This window comes from Notolepis coatsorum (genome assembly GCF_963971535.1).
Source record: "Notolepis coatsorum genome assembly, chromosome: 1".
Lineage (NCBI taxonomy): Eukaryota > Metazoa > Chordata > Actinopteri > Aulopiformes > Paralepididae > Notolepis > Notolepis coatsorum.
This window is the reverse complement of record NC_140165.1, coordinates 237,063,232-237,078,780: the sequence shown is the minus strand read 5'-3', so window position 1 is coordinate 237,078,780 and position 15,549 is coordinate 237,063,232. Positions and strand designations below refer to the sequence as shown.

The 15,549-nt window shown below is 47.5% G+C and overlaps 1 protein-coding gene across 1 annotated transcript in view; it reads right to left on the bottom strand.

Moving 5' to 3' along the window:
* The window catches only part of rasgrp4 (RAS guanyl releasing protein 4), a 69,131-nt gene that overhangs the window by 30,588 nt on the left and 22,994 nt on the right, over window positions 1-15,549 (bottom strand). The window contains exon 16 of the mRNA XM_084319591.1: window positions 2,922-3,124. Within this exon, the coding sequence (XP_084175717.1) occupies window positions 2,922-3,124 (203 nt within the window). The remainder of the gene's footprint in view (window positions 1-2,921; window positions 3,125-15,549) is intronic.

The following is a 15,549-nucleotide window of genomic DNA, read 5'->3' as shown; positions in this document are numbered from 1 at the left end:
GCTCCAGAGACTGTTACTGTACCATACAATATACAATATACTATGCAATGTACGCTATATATACAATACGCTATAGTGCAAAGCAGAAATGGGATGAGGTACAATTTACAGTAAGGTGTACGCGTTGCAGTGCAAATGCTTCTTACTGGCGCGCTCCAGAGACTGTTACTGATAGCGTATTGTATATTAGTACATCGCATATAGACTGCCCTTCCAACTGAAAAATGTCAGGATAGAATCAAAATATTAGGTAAAGAGAGAGAGATGCCCCATATTCCATTGCAGTTTGCACGGCCTCCTCACCGTGCCTCTCCGCGGACCTATATATTTTATGCATAGCGTGGGTGGTGATGATGATGATGATAGAAACCGCTGTGGCGCATACAGTTGAATGCTGGTATTACACTCATTGAGGGACACGAAGAAGTCAAGTCCGATGGGATTTGGGAATCTCAAATACAAATCGGGATTGGAATAAAAAATGCATTTATATTAAACAATACAGAATATACAGCACTTCTTGGGGTCTGTAGGGTAAGCACTTATTCCCTCCCCCCTGAACATTTATGGAAATGTATGGGCCTTTTAAGTCAGTGATAAAAGTGTCTTTCAAGGATAAGTGAGCTACTGCACTGCTTATTATAGTTCAATATTCAATATTTGATCACCAAAACCCCCCAAAAAGCATAAAAAGGGGCCCCCCGCCCGAAAAGGGCCCTTAAAAATCGTGCTTGCGCGCTACGCGCTCGGTTAATATATACACACAAGTGTAGTGCCCTTTTCAGCCTTTGAGCACCTGCCCCTCTAAAGTCCTGTGCACGTCCCTGCACACAGCAGATACTATTGCTTCGCTACTACATAAGGCGAGAGCCGCGTCACAGTTATCAACAAACAGTGGAAGTCGAGGAGGAGACATGAATAGAATTGATCAACATGGCTAACGCTAAACTAGTGTCTAACTAAATAACTAACGTGACCCTGCAACACCAGTTCCATTAGTGAGGAGGGGGGGGTATATTGAAGACGCTTGACAACAGGGGTTCAAAGATAACTTCACATTTATTGGCAATTCGTTTCTTAATTATATCGCTTCATGCATCGGGCATATCCAGGCAGGCTCCGTGTGTTGTTGACGTGTGGAGTCGGACATCCTAGTCTAGTGTGTGTGACATCATCAACTGTCGACGGCAACTCAGATGGGGAGGGGCTCTCTCTCTCTCTCTCTCTCTCTCTCTCTCTCTCTCTCTCTCTCTCTCTCTCTCTCTCTCTCTCTCTCTCTGTTCAATGATTTAAAGTGGCCAAACGTTACAATATAAATAACGTTTATATAAATAAATCATTAAGTCTGCTATAAGCCATTATCCCTTTGTGTATGATTATTATTGTCTCACAGTAGTGTGTATATACATTGTGTGTGTGTTTTTAGCTAAAGTGGATAGAAAAGACAGTTTATGCAAAAGTATTCTTAGGCACCCAAGAGTTTTTATATAAATTGTCTTACAGTAGATAATTTTATTTCTAATAATAATATAAGCTGCATATAAGGAATACAACCAAATCCTCTGTCATACCATAAAATTGTATCATTATTTTGCATCGTGTTGAATGGCATCGTATCACCCCGAATCGCATTATGTTTAATCAAATCGTATCGTATCTCAACAGGGGGTGAATCATATCGCATCGCATCGCCCGGTGCTTCAAATGTATCGTTAATGTATCGTATCGTTGGCACCGTATCGAGATGCGCATCGCATCGGCCTCAGTGAGGAGATGCACATCCCTAGTGTGTGTGTGGCTGTGTGCCGTTGGGTGGGAGGAGGTGGCGGGCGAGCCCCGCGGTCCAGGGCTCTTTTCATTCTTGCACGAGGAAGGATAATAATGATGATCTAGCATTGATTTCAGGAAGATCTGATAATCAGGCGAAAAATTACAACGTGTTTAGCGTATTCCACTAAAGGGCTATTATCGCGTCTTTCCCTGGAATTACTCAGAAGCACCCAAACTATATTCATATTCAAAACGGAAATGTACAGATGAAAAAACTATTTGTTTCGTGGATGTTGACTGGAAGCAACTCACTGACAGTCGACGGGTGTATAATATAAGATATATTTTAAGCACTCGCAAGTGAACAAAGCGGCCCATTGACTTACAGCGCTGGCGTAATAGCGATGACGTGTCCGAACCAGAATTTGAACCTCAATTAGGGCTTGCGTCCATTTAGCGCATTTTTCTGGGCGCAAGCGTCTTTTTTTCAATTGTTCCCAATGAGGAGGGAGCGTATGCGACCGCATGCGGCCGCCTATAGGAAATGCGCTGCGGTCGGCTCCTGTTTTCAGTGCGTTTCAGCTTTTTTGTGCGGCCGCACCCTGCGTTTAAAGTTGAAAACGTCTGAACTTTTCAGAGTTTTTTTTCTCGCCGCAAGCGCTTCATCCCAGCACTACCCAGCGCTCTGCCAGCGTTTTTCAGTTGGAAAAATGTGGTAGATGGACGCAAGCCCTTAGGGTGCAAGAGATCACACAAAATCACATTCATTGTTTATGGAGCAGCCCCAAACTCTACATCCAGGTGACAGTTTGATAAACGTAAGGGTTAGTGTTAGGAGAGAGCGGTACACCTTGACAAATATTGGCTGAATTGTCCTTGGACACGGGACTCGCATAACAGAAGTCGACTAATAGTCAAGGACTTTGTCGAATAATCAATTTGTTTATTTAATCGAGAAATCTGTGTTTCCCATGTGTAATAATGCAAGAACACCGCCGGAGATGTGCTTATAATTTCCCAGGAAATTACTCAATCAGTATGGGAAATAAAAACCCATAAAAATAAGTAGCCCTAATAGCTACTGTATAGTATGTGAATTCTTAGAAAAACTGGGGGTGATATTCCCCCTCCCGGTGGAGAGCCCGCCTTACCTTTGCTACTGGGGAACCGTACAGGTGAGAGTTGTGATGGTCTCCCCTCTTGTCCTTCCCAGGCGTCCATACCCCGGGGTCTGTCTGCGTGGAGCGCTCCGACGGTGCGGAATCAGCCGCTTGATTGTTCTCCCTGACGGCGTTGCCCTTATTGTGCTCCGTCTCATTACAACGGGGGAAAACAAAGGCGTCCTCCTCTGAACCTGATGGGAAACATGTGTCACCACGCTGTAGCACAGGTCATTTCACTCACAAGTACACATGAGCACACACACACACACACACACAGACACACACACACACACACACACAACACTCATGCGGCAACCGCTAAAACAACCACTTAAACAAAATGTCACTTTAAAAAATAGAAAGTCACTTTAAAGAAAGGAGGTACTAATAGTATAGTTTAGATACATTAAGAGTTAAAATTGTAAATTGTATATTGTATAGTAGTGTATATAGGAACCAGTTTCTCAGGAACTTAGCATGTATTTTTTTTTTACCATGCATATCTTGTGTCTTACCTATTTTATTTTTTCTATGTAAAGATTTTTCTATGCCTATTTTTATTATTGTATTTTGTACAATCAATGCGGGCATGACCACCCGCATTTCACTGTATGCCCTGACAAATAAACCTCTTGATTCTTGATTCTTGATTCTTGTCATTTGAAAAGACAGGACGTGTGTGTGTGTGTATGTGTGTTGTAGGGTTGGGTACCGCCGGGTACCAAGTGGTACCGGGTTCCAGAATGGTTGTTACTATATGTGCTGCAATTGTGGACTTTTAGAGGCAGATGAAGAGGGAACGGAGGTAGAGTCACAGCTAAGTGTAGCGAGGCTTCTCTGATAGAACAAGAGTGTGACACGGATTGGAATATGTTTCAAGGAAGCGCCAGTGACGTCAGCGAGCTCGCGGACACCGTTGTGAGCTTCATTACAACACTCGCTGACAGTATTGTCCCCACGAAAAAGGTGCGGGTTTTCCCAAACCAGAAACCGTGGGTGGACAGTACTATCAGAGCAGCTCTGAACTCTCGCACCACTGCTTACAACCTGGGCAGAGAGTCAGGAAACATGGAGGAGTACAAGGCTTCAGTCTATACTCTGCGCAAGGCTGTAAAACTTGCAAAGCGGACATATGCTGATAAACTGGAGACACAAATGGCACAAAACGACACAAGAGGCTTATGACGGGGACTGAGGACAATAACTGACTACAAAGTCAGCGCCCCCTCAATGGGGAGCGACGACGCCTCTCTCGCGGACAAACTCAACTCTTTCTACGCTCGGTTTGGTGTAGACGGTGGCGCCGCTGGCTCAACGGCTAGTGGCGTCACTGGCACGCCGGCTGTTGTGGAGGGGGGGGAGCAACCGCGGGGGGGCGGGGACGCTCTCTCGTTGTCGGAACACAGTGTGAGAAGAGCATTTATGCAGGTGAACACCAGGAAAGCGGCTGGCCCAGATGGTATAACAGGACGCATACTTAAGTCCTGTGCCAACCAGCTAGCCCCTGTGTTCACCGCCATATTTAATCAATCCCTGGCGGAGTCAGTGGTCCCTGCCTGCTTCAAGATGTCTACCATCATCCCTGTACCGAAGAAACCCTCCCCAACATGTCTTAATGACTACAGACCGGTGGCACTCACCTCTGTGGTCATGAAATGTTTCGAGAGGCTGGTCAAGGATCACATTTGTGCCTCCCTCCCCAGTGATATGGACCCTATGCAATTTGCATACAGGACAAACAGGTCCACTGACGACGCGGTCTCCCAGGTACTGCACAGCACCCTCTTTCACCTTGACCGCCAGAAGGGGGGCTATGTGAGACTGTTGTTCATTGACTACAGCTCAGCGTTCAACACCATAGTCCCCACCAGACTGGTGGACAAGCTGATCGAGCTGGGTCTGAGCTCCGCCCTGAGCGCCTAGGTACTGGACTTTCTGAGTGAAAGACCCCAGGCGGTCAGGGTGGGGGGTCAGACCTCCAACACCATCACCCTGAGCATCGGGTCCCCCCAGGGCTGTGTTCTGAGCCCCCTGCTGTACTCACTCTACACACACGATTGTGTGGCCAAGTTCAGCTCCAACTCCATAGTGAAGTTTGCAGACGACACGGTGGTGGTGGGGCTGATCTCGGACAACGACGAGAAGGCCTACCGGGAGGAGGTTGAGGTACTGGAACGCTGGTGCCAGGACAACAGCCTGCTCCTGAACATTGGTAAAACCAAGGAGCTGATCGTGGATTATAGGAGAGGACAGCAGGAGACACACACACCACTGATGATAAACGGGGCTACCGTGGACAGGGTGAGCAGCTTTAAGTACCTGGGGGTCCACATCTCAGAGGATCTGACATGGTCAACACACATAGACACAGTCGTAAAAAAGGCGAAGCAGCGCCTCTACCACCTGAGACAGTTAAGGAAGTTCAGAGTATCGGGGAAGATACTCCAGTCCTTCTACTCCGGAGCTGTAGAGAGCATCTTGACTGGAAACATCACTGCCTGGTATGGAAACAGCACGGCACAGGACAAGAAGGCCCTACAGAGAGTGGTGCGCTCAGCCGAGCGTACCACGGGTATTGCACTACCTCCCCTGCAGGTTCTATACAACAAGAGGTGCAAATCCAGAGCCTGCAGAATAATGAAAGACCCTCACCACCCCAATAACAGCCTGTTCCAGCTGCTGAGGTCAGGCAGACGCCTGCGAACCCCAGCTACTAGGACAGAGAGGCTTCGGCTCAGCTTCTTCCCCCAGGCCATCAGAGCCTTGAACAATGAACACTGAGTGCCACAGAACACTGAACTCTCCACACACAAGCACACATGAGCACACACACGACACGCACGCTGTGCACGCTCGCACACTAGCAGCCACTTTAACATGAGCAGGCACACACTCATGCTGCACACACCCACACTTATGGCCACAAAGGAAAGGTCACTTTAAAAATAGTATAGCAACAGTAACAGTGTATTGCACTACCAAAGGACCTAGCATGTCCTACATGCTCTGTAAATAACTATGTACAGATACCGAGATGTCCCACTATGTTACCTGTTTATTGCACAATGTTGTTTTATTGGATTCTATTATATGTTGTACTACTGTATTGCACATCGTTGCGGGCAAGACCACCCGCATTTCATTGTATACTTGTATGCCGTGACAAATAAAACTCTTGACTTGACTTGACTTGTGTGTATAAATAAATATATATATATAATTAATTGTTTTAATTGTCTACTTTGGTTTTAACACTTTCAGCGCCCCCACCTCTGCCGCTAGTAGGCCAGCTTAAAATGGTAATTTCCGCTGTGTTTCACGATGTTTGCAGAGCTGTGTGTGTGTTCGGTATTATAGCTGTGGAGACAATGGTGTGGCTCATTTGACAGACACTACTTGTAGTCCAACATGGAAAAAAAGAGTTTGTTTCTACACACTGTAGTTTGTAGTTTATTACACGCTAAACATTGCGCATTTCCAAGATAATCCAGTCTTTTTCCATAGATTGCGAGATAAAAACGTGTTATGGTTGATTCCCTGAAACCCCAAATACTCCCGAATCAAAGGTATATAGCATGTACATATGTACCTTCACAAAATCATCAAGGGGAGTGTTGTTTATGACCGGTAAAGTAAGCCACTGTGATCGTTATACATAAACATGTTTCACGTTCGGTAAAATAGACATAGGGGGTCCTTACCTTAGCCAGCAGGTAATCCAAAAAGAATAATTCCAGTGATCCCATCGGCGATCACGATTACTCGTTTATATGTTACTTTTGTTTAACTGTGTTGATAAATAAATACAAAAAAATACAAATGTGTAATTACACGTGTTTACGGGACATTATAGGTTTTGAGGCAAGCAGGTCTGCTAGTGATTGCTTTGGAAGAGCTCCTCCCCCACAGAGCGAGCCTCGATAGTCCGGTGCATTCATTGACTCTCCTGTTGCCTTTCTATCCAAGTTCAAAAGGTAGGCGATACTGCCACCTGGTGATATTCGTGGATCAGAGGAAAAATATCAAAGGATCAAAACCCAACTTTTCTCAGGTTTGCCGCTCAACCGCTGGCGAGATAACCCGACTTTATTCGTGATTGGCACAGAATGAGTTAAAGTATTGGTTTTGGCACCACGATACCCCACCCAGTGTGTGCCAGTTTAATCCATTTTGCGATCATCTTTTGAGATGGTGCTACTAAAAAAATACAACTAGTAGTAGCACCAGTGCGCCTTGCAAATATACTTGTTTTTTTATTTGTATTTATTTAAATCATGTTGTAGCCTATATCACGCTCATTGCAGAGAGAGAGTTAAAATTATGACCACTTGCAGCTTTGCAAACGTCTCTCTCTCTCTCGCTCTCTCTCTCTCAGTTCCCTCACTTGTAGTGTCATTAAAACGTATTGATTCTTTTTTCAAAATAAAATGTGAGCAGCCGGCTGGAATGTGGATGCCTTCTGGTAATTACCCTCATGTCTTTGGCAACACTAACGTCAGCACCGCACCGGCAACTTTTAGGAGGGTAATGGCTAGAAGGCATCCATATTACAGCCAGCTGCATTGCATTGTGGACACCTCACATGACCCACCTGACGGAACTCTTGAAAAGCGTGCGTGTACAAAATGCCGGCTTTCTCCTAAACCTTCTCTTCTACTAAAATGTGTTTCAGACAACATTTTAAGCAGGAAGTAGGATATGAAGGTTCATATTTTATCTACAACTCCTAGTTTGACAGTTTAACATGAATTTTGTTCGATCATTCAACGGTGAACGCCGTCAGGGAGTGGGAGCAGCTCGTAAAGGTACAGACACTGAAGGTACAGACACTGAAGGTACAGACACTGAAGGTACAGCTCGTAAAGGTACAGACACAGAAGGTACAGACACTGAAGGTACAGCTTGTAAAGGTACAGACACAGAAGGTACAGCTCGTAAAGGTACAGACACAGAAGGTACAGACACTGAAGGTACAGCTTGTAAAGGTACAGATACAGAAGGTACAGCTCGTAAAGGTACAGACACTGAAGGTACAGACACTGAAGGTACAGACACTGAAGGTACAGCTCGTAAAGGTACAGACACTGAAGGTACAGCTCGTAAAGGTACAGACACTGAAGGTACAGCTCGTAAAGGTACAGACACAGAAACAGCACGTTGAGAACAGGACATAAACAGGGCTATAGAGGCTGCTAGAATGCATAATGTGAGTGGTATTTTCCGCAAAACATTTCAGACACTGTATTTTTGGGACCTCAGAGACTAAATGTAACTTGCTGAAAAGCAGTATAATACATTACAGTATGGGACCTTTAAGGCTTCCAGGAATAAGTAATCCAGCCTTGCTCAGCAGTAATGAGGCCAGTAGACATGACCATCCTTAACGCTCTATGAAATATACAAATCTCATATATATGCCACTGAAACTCATTAGATATCTACAGCAAATGACTTGAACTTGCTTTAAAGAAAACACACTTTTTTAATGCATAACTGCATCCAGCTTTCTGTTGTCGGCTCGCAAACGCTTGTCAATTCAACTACAAAGTTGAATCATGAAGCACTGGATGGTAAAGAACAGCAGCACTACGAAGCGTGACGTACGCGGGGACAGATGTCTCCCCCGCGGCGCCACAGCGCTGAAACAGACAGGAGGGACCGTCGCACACGGTGCACACAGGAAATGTGACATGGAATATCGTAGCATCCTATTGTGATTCTGGGTGAGGTAGAATACAATGTGTAACTGAGGGGTACAATTCCCTGACTGTATTGATAAGTATGGTATCATTAAACCACTACCGCTTTATGTACTTTAATTACTGGCCATACAGTACATGATATATAAATATAATGAACACTTCCCACAATGAATCGGTTCTACACAAAGTTGTCTTTAAGTATTTATTGCAGCAAAAGGTACATAATACTTCTCTATTATACTTTGGATGCACTTATAAGGCAAAGGAATGTGCGTAGGCAAATCAATAATGAATGTCCATTCTCTGGTTACGCAGGAGGTAATTATACAACCTGAATCTTAGGGAATTATATCTATGGTACACTAGTAATATATAGCGGGAGATACTGGAAGGGTCCCCCCGGTTGTAAGCCAGCAGGGGTAGAGGATCTGTCGGTAGTAGAGAGTCTGGTCAACGATGACTAAGGAGACTCCAAGTACAGGAGACGGTGCAATAGCCTCTTGATCCACAGACGAATACAGCTGTTCTCCGTAGACTGTAGCTCCACAGTGAAGAAAGCTAGCCGGCCTCAGGCTCTCTGAGGCGCCGACTCGACTGGTCTCCTCACAGGGTAAATCCAACACGTGTAGGCGTCGGCGATTCTCCGCTCCATAAATCACAGGACCAAAGCAAATATAATCCAGCCGCAAAGGGCTATGTAGTCGTCGGGTAGATTAATCAAGTGTACATGTCCACACGGTTCTCGTCTAGGTCTCCTCGGGTGAAAGCGCCATGAAAGCAGCCCAGCCTGGATAAGCACTCTAGCTGGTACGAGGAAGCGTTGGTGATGCTGGTCACTGTAGAACTTTAGCCGCACGATACACTATACACAAATAGACTATTACTGACTTAATAGAAATATGTCGCACTCGACGGTATAGCGCCAAACTCTGACAATTCAGTTATTAATTCGCACGCGGTCTCAATGCTCTATTTTGGGGCCAAACAGGCCATACTTCACCGCACGGAGTATCGTGGGTGAGGCTTCAACTTATTGGGTAACTCTGGACTTCTGACTAAGTAAGACTAAGTGCTTCTGTATTCACCTGCGCCATATTTATATGCACAGCGAACAATCTAGTGCCAACCTCATTTCTGTCGCGTATCCCTGGGCAAGGCCGGGCATGTCCAGACATGTCTTGACGGTGACTTTGAACCTGACTCCGGAGGCATGGCTCTGGCGCCTGTGGACCGCTGTCCAATAGGAGAATGAAATATTATGGTCTGTAATAGGCTAAAGGGATATTCCGTGTATATGTACAAGGAATATACAAGGGATATCAAACGATATACAAATACTATGCAATATATATCAATCAATAAATATATATATTCGGTTTAATCTGATCCTTTGTAACAGCCGCCCCCTAATTAGTCCCACCTAATTAGCTAAGCAGAGACAGATTAACCGCACTGTCCACTACTCAATGTCTGTTGTGAGGGGTCGGGCAGTTCACAAAGTCATGGGGTCATGGTCGTCATCGATAGTATCGGGGAGCCTTGGCAGTTCTATTAGCCTCGCCACGGGTCGGGTGTAGATCCGTCCCTGGACGAGCACTTCGGCTGCTCGGACCTTTCCGTCGGCACCGGTGATCACTTTGCTTATGCGGCCAGCCGGCCACATAGCTCGGGGTAGTGACTGGTCGATAATCATGACGACTGTTCCTTCTGTCAAATTGTCTCTCTCTTTTACCCATTTCTGGCGGGTCTGTAGAGACGGTAGATAGTGGAGTAGGAAGCTGTTCCAAAACTTGTCAGCCAATACTTGACTGTACCTCCACATTCTTCGGCCGTTCGCTTCTTCAGGCCTGTACATTGTCTGTGGTAGCGCGGGGTCCAGCCGCCCCATCAAGAGTGTGTTGGGGGTAGGGATGGGTACCGAATTCGGTACTTTTGAGGTACCGAACCGAAACACGTCGGTACTACCGAGTATCGAATCAAGTGAGAAACCAAAAAAAAAAAAAAAAAAAAAAAAAAAATTATTAAATTTTTTTTACTTTACTTTACTTTTTTTTTTTTTTTTTTTTTTTTTTTTTTTTCATGTCAACGTTCACACGCACAATATATGCTTACCTAGGATTTGACTTGATTCAACAACAAAGCAGTCGGAGCAATGACAAGCCGAAAACTGTCGAAATTGTAGTTATTTGAAGTTTGGATTTTTTTTTTACGACTGAGGTAGGTAAATAAAATTTCGACAGTTTTCGGCTTGTCATTGCTCCGACTGCTTTGTTGTTGAATCAAGTCAAATCCTAGGTAAGCATATATTGTGCGTGTGAACGTTGACATGAAAAAAAAGTTAAAAAAAAAAAAAAAAAAGTAAAAAAAAAAAAAAAAAAAAAAAATTTTTTTTTGTTTTTTTAAAGTACCGAAAAAAGGTACCGTTGGGTACCGGTATCGATTCACAGGTACCGCTACCGGTACCGGTATCGGTTCAAATGTGAAAGGTACCCATCCCTAGTTGGGGGTGACTGGGTCGACATCTGCTACATCACTTGAGACGTAACCGAGGGGCTTTGAGTTCAATACTCCCTCGATCTCCGTGAGGACTGTCATTAGGACTTCTTCCGCCACGGTCTGGGCCCCAAGCACGGCGTACAGGGCTGTCTTTATTGAACGTACTTCTCGTCCCCAAGTTCCACCGAAGTGAGGTGCGTTCGGGGGATTAAACTGGAAGTCAATCTGGGATGGAGCGAGGTGGGTCTTAAGTTCTGGGCCCATAGCTTGGAAGCTCTCTCTCAGCTCTCTTTCTCCGCCTTTGAAGTTTGTCCCGTGATCAGACAATAATATAGACGGTTTGCCTTTCCGCGATGTGAATCTTCGGAAGGCCATAAGGAATGAGTCTGTGCTCATGGTTGGAAGGAGTTCTATATGCATCGCTCGGGTGGTCATGCATTTGAATACAATACCCCACCGCTTCTCGGTTCCTCTTCCTTTCTTTATATACAGCGGGCCGAAACAGTCCATACCGGTGGAGTGAAAAGGCTTGTCGCCGAGTCGGAGGCGACAGGGAGGTAGGTCAGCCATCCGGGGTATACTGGGCTGCGCTCGCCACTTACGACAGTCTAGACAGGTTCGCTGGAAGCGCCGCACTGCTTCTCTCCCTTGCAGTATCCAATAACGACGTCTGATCTCCGCGAAGACTCTCTCTGCCCCGGCGTGATGCACATCCTCGTCGTATTTCTTTATGATCAGCTCTGTGACCTTGTGTCGGCTGTTTAAGACTATCGGGTACTTGACGTCATCCGGTAAGTCTGGAGCTCTCCGCAGACGACCACCCACTCTGATGAGACCATGGGCGTCGCTCTCGGGGGCTAGGTGGAGCAGTCTGCTGTCTGATGGGACGGGCTTTGCTCCCTGTAGACAGTCTAGCTCATCGGGGAACGAGTCTCTCTGGGCTCGTTGTAGTAGAAGAAGTTCTGCTTCTTCGTAGTCAGCTGCTGTAATGTCAGTAGTGAGCTGAACCTCTGGGTGGTGCCACAGGAATGTCTTTAGCTGCGCACTCTCTAGGGTGAGGCAATCGTCTATGTCGGGGTCTGTGGAGACGAGTGTGTTCAATCCACAGAACATAGATTTCTTGTTTTCGGCCTCCTCTTTACTCGCTTCCCGTGGGGTGGGTGTAGGCCACTCTTCTTCCGGGAGCTTGAGGAACTCTGGCCCGTCACTGTATAGGTTGTGACGGGTGAGGTCATCCAGGGACATTCCCCGGGTGATGACGTCAGCTGGGTTGTGTTTTGTGTCCACATACCTCCAGCTTGCTACTTCTGTTAAATCTTGAATCTCTGTGACTCTGACTCCCACGAAGACCTTGTATCTGCACGAATCAGACCGGATCCATGTGAGTACTGTCGTGGAGTCTGACCACAAGATTGTTCTTTGCACCGGAATGGTGAGTTCACGTTGGATTAACGTGGCGAGTTGCGCTCCTGCTAGGGCTGCGCAGAGCTCTAGACGCGGGATAGATTGTTGCTTTCGTGGGGCTATTCTTGAGCGAGCCAGGATGAAAGCAGTATGTATTTCTCCTCCCTCCTCTCGGGCACGCAAGTAGGCCACCGAACCGTAGGCTACTTCGGAGGCGTCGCTGAAGACGTGCAGGTCCATCTGGCACGTCTCCGGCCTCACTGTGGGTGGGAAGTAGCTGCGGCGTATGTTGACACCTGGGAGTGAGCTGAGTTCCGTCTCCCACTCTCTCCATGTGGATGCAAGGTGTTCGGGTATGGGGTCGTCCCAGCCCTGGTCCTTGTCCCATAACGCTCTTACAATCATCTTTGCCCTGGTGGTGTAAGGTAGAATACATCCCAACGGGTCATATTGTCTGGCGAGTGTTCTGTATACACTCCGTCTGGTGGTCGGTAGTGCAGTCGACCTTCCCTGCTCCTTGGTCAGGGGTGTGTGTTTATAATGGAGCGAGTCTGTTTTGAAGCGCCAGACTAGTCCTAATGTCATTTCTTGGGCTTCTCCTGGGATGGTCGCCATCCAGGTCTCGCTGCTTGCTGCCTTGTCCTCGGGGGAGAGGCTGCGCAATACTTGCGGGTCGCTGCTGGCCCACTGCCTGAGATCAAAGCCGCCTTTGATCAGGGAGGCGCGGAGCTTGAGTAGAAGGGCCTCGGCTTCTTCTGGCGTCGAGACGCTTTGCAGACAGTTGTCCACGTAGAAACTATTTCCTACACTTTGTCGGACCTCTTCATCAGCTGCTGGGTCCTCTGCGACGTGCTTTTGCAGTGCAAACGTAGCACAGCATGGGCTGCATGTGGTTCCGAAAGGGAGGACTTCCCATTGATAGATGGCTGGTTGCTCATCCCCGATCCTCTCTCTCCATAGGAACCGCAGCAGGGGCTTGTCCTCCTCCACTAGTCTCACCTGCAGGAACATCCCTTTGATGTCGCCGCTGATGGCCACCTTGTCTTGGCGGAAACGTAGTAACACGCCTAGTAGAGAGGGGCCGAGTGTTGGGCCGGGCAATAGCTCTTTATTCAGATTTTGTGATCCGATCTGGTAGCTGCAGTTGAACACAATACGATCCTTGCCGTTGTGGTGGACTTTGTGGTGCGGCACGTACCATGATTCGGTCGTCTGATCGGCCTCTTTAATGTCAATTTTCTTTATGTGTCCCGCTGTGATTAGCTTGTTAATCTCAGCGCGGTACACCGTCTCTTGAGCGGGGTCTCTGGCTAGGCGCCGCTCTGTGTTCAATAGATACCGCTCCGTCGCTTCTTTTGGGGCGTGGAAGGTAGGCATACCCTCTCGCCTCAGGAGTGGAGTTGCGTATCTCATCACTCCGTTGACTTTGACTCTCTTTGTCCCTTGCTCGAGGAGGGCTATAGCGTAAATGTCTTCCTTGGAACGAATGTCTTTCTTTTCGTTCTTAAAGGGCATTGTCTCTAGTGTCCATAGCCTCTCGACATGCTGTAGGAGGGTGGTGTCTTCTTCTGTCACTCTGGAGTGGAGGCAGTTAGTGGCTGCTGTTCGGTTAAGAGACTTAGCGAGGGGGCCTTGTAATGTCCATCCTAGGCGGGTCTCGACTGCTGCAGGACAGCCTCTGGGCCCTGTGTGGACCCGGTCTATCGGGACGATGAGGTCTGCATGGTCGGAGCCTATCAGCAGGGTCGGGGTGGCACCGTCTATGAGCGGTATAGGTAGTTGACGCAGGTGCACATATTTATCCATCAGCTTGGCGATGGGGTAGGTGTACTGCGACAGGCCTATTTCTTGGCTGGTGAAAGCATTAGTAATCCTATACCGTCTCTCTGGCTGCCCGCTTGCTGCGATAGTGAAGGAGACATTCTCGCCCTTTATCGTCTTTAGATCTCTTCTTATTGTCCGAATCGTCATCTGGTTTTCGCTCCCCCGCAGCCCCAGCTGGGCCGCAGCGGACGCGAGGAGAAGGGTCTTCTCTGACCCGTCGTCAAGGACGGCGTAAGTGTCCATGACCTTATCTTGGTAACTCAGTGTTACGCAGACCACCTTTAAGAGCACCCGGGCGCCCCCGCTGCTGGCGGGGTCAATGTACATAACACTTGCCTTTGTGCTGCTTGAGGGTGCAGGCTTTCTTCTGTTACTGTCGTGTAGGACATCTAGGTGGGCTCCGTCACACCGATTACACCTCTTCTTTAAGCGGCAATCGGCTGCCATGTGACTGCGCGCACATCGGTAACAGCGTCGGTTGGACTTTATCCATTGACTCACCTCGTCGGCGGTCATCTTCTTGAACGTGTCACATTGTGACAACCAGTGTTCCTTTTCGCAGTACGGGCACACCATCTTCCACTTCTCTTTCATCGAGGGGGTACTGTGGTTCTTGCTGCTCGGTACTGATTCTGATTGGTGCATGACGGTCACCAATCTTCGGCCATCGTTTGCTCTCCTAGGTCCCTCTCTGGAGCTTGGGGTGCTCCGCATGAATGTATCCAACCGTAGGCTGTTGACTTCTCTCGCCAGGAAGTCGGCTAGGTCTAGGAGGGATGGCTCGGGACCGTTAGGATCACGGTGGTCTCTTTGCCGCCTGAAGCGCTCTTGTCGGGCGGGCGGAAGCTTCTCTAAAATCCTCTCGACATTAGAGTTTGCGTACAGTTCGTGCATACCCTTTTCTCTTTGCGCCCCCAGCATCCCTACCAGGGATTGTACCTTGATAGACAGGTCATCTAGTGAGCGATTGTCTGTGGCTGGGGGTAGGCGGTCAATATGCCTTATCTCTTGTATTACGTAGTCCCATATGCGTCCATATCTTTGGTCGAGTGCTGCTAGAGCCGCTGTGTATGGGGTAGTAGAGGTGGCATAGGCCAGCGCTATATTGTGCGCTCGGGGCACCTTGAGGTGCTTCAGTAGGATAGCATACTTGTACGGTTCATCAGCTCCATCGGACGTCATTGTCTCTA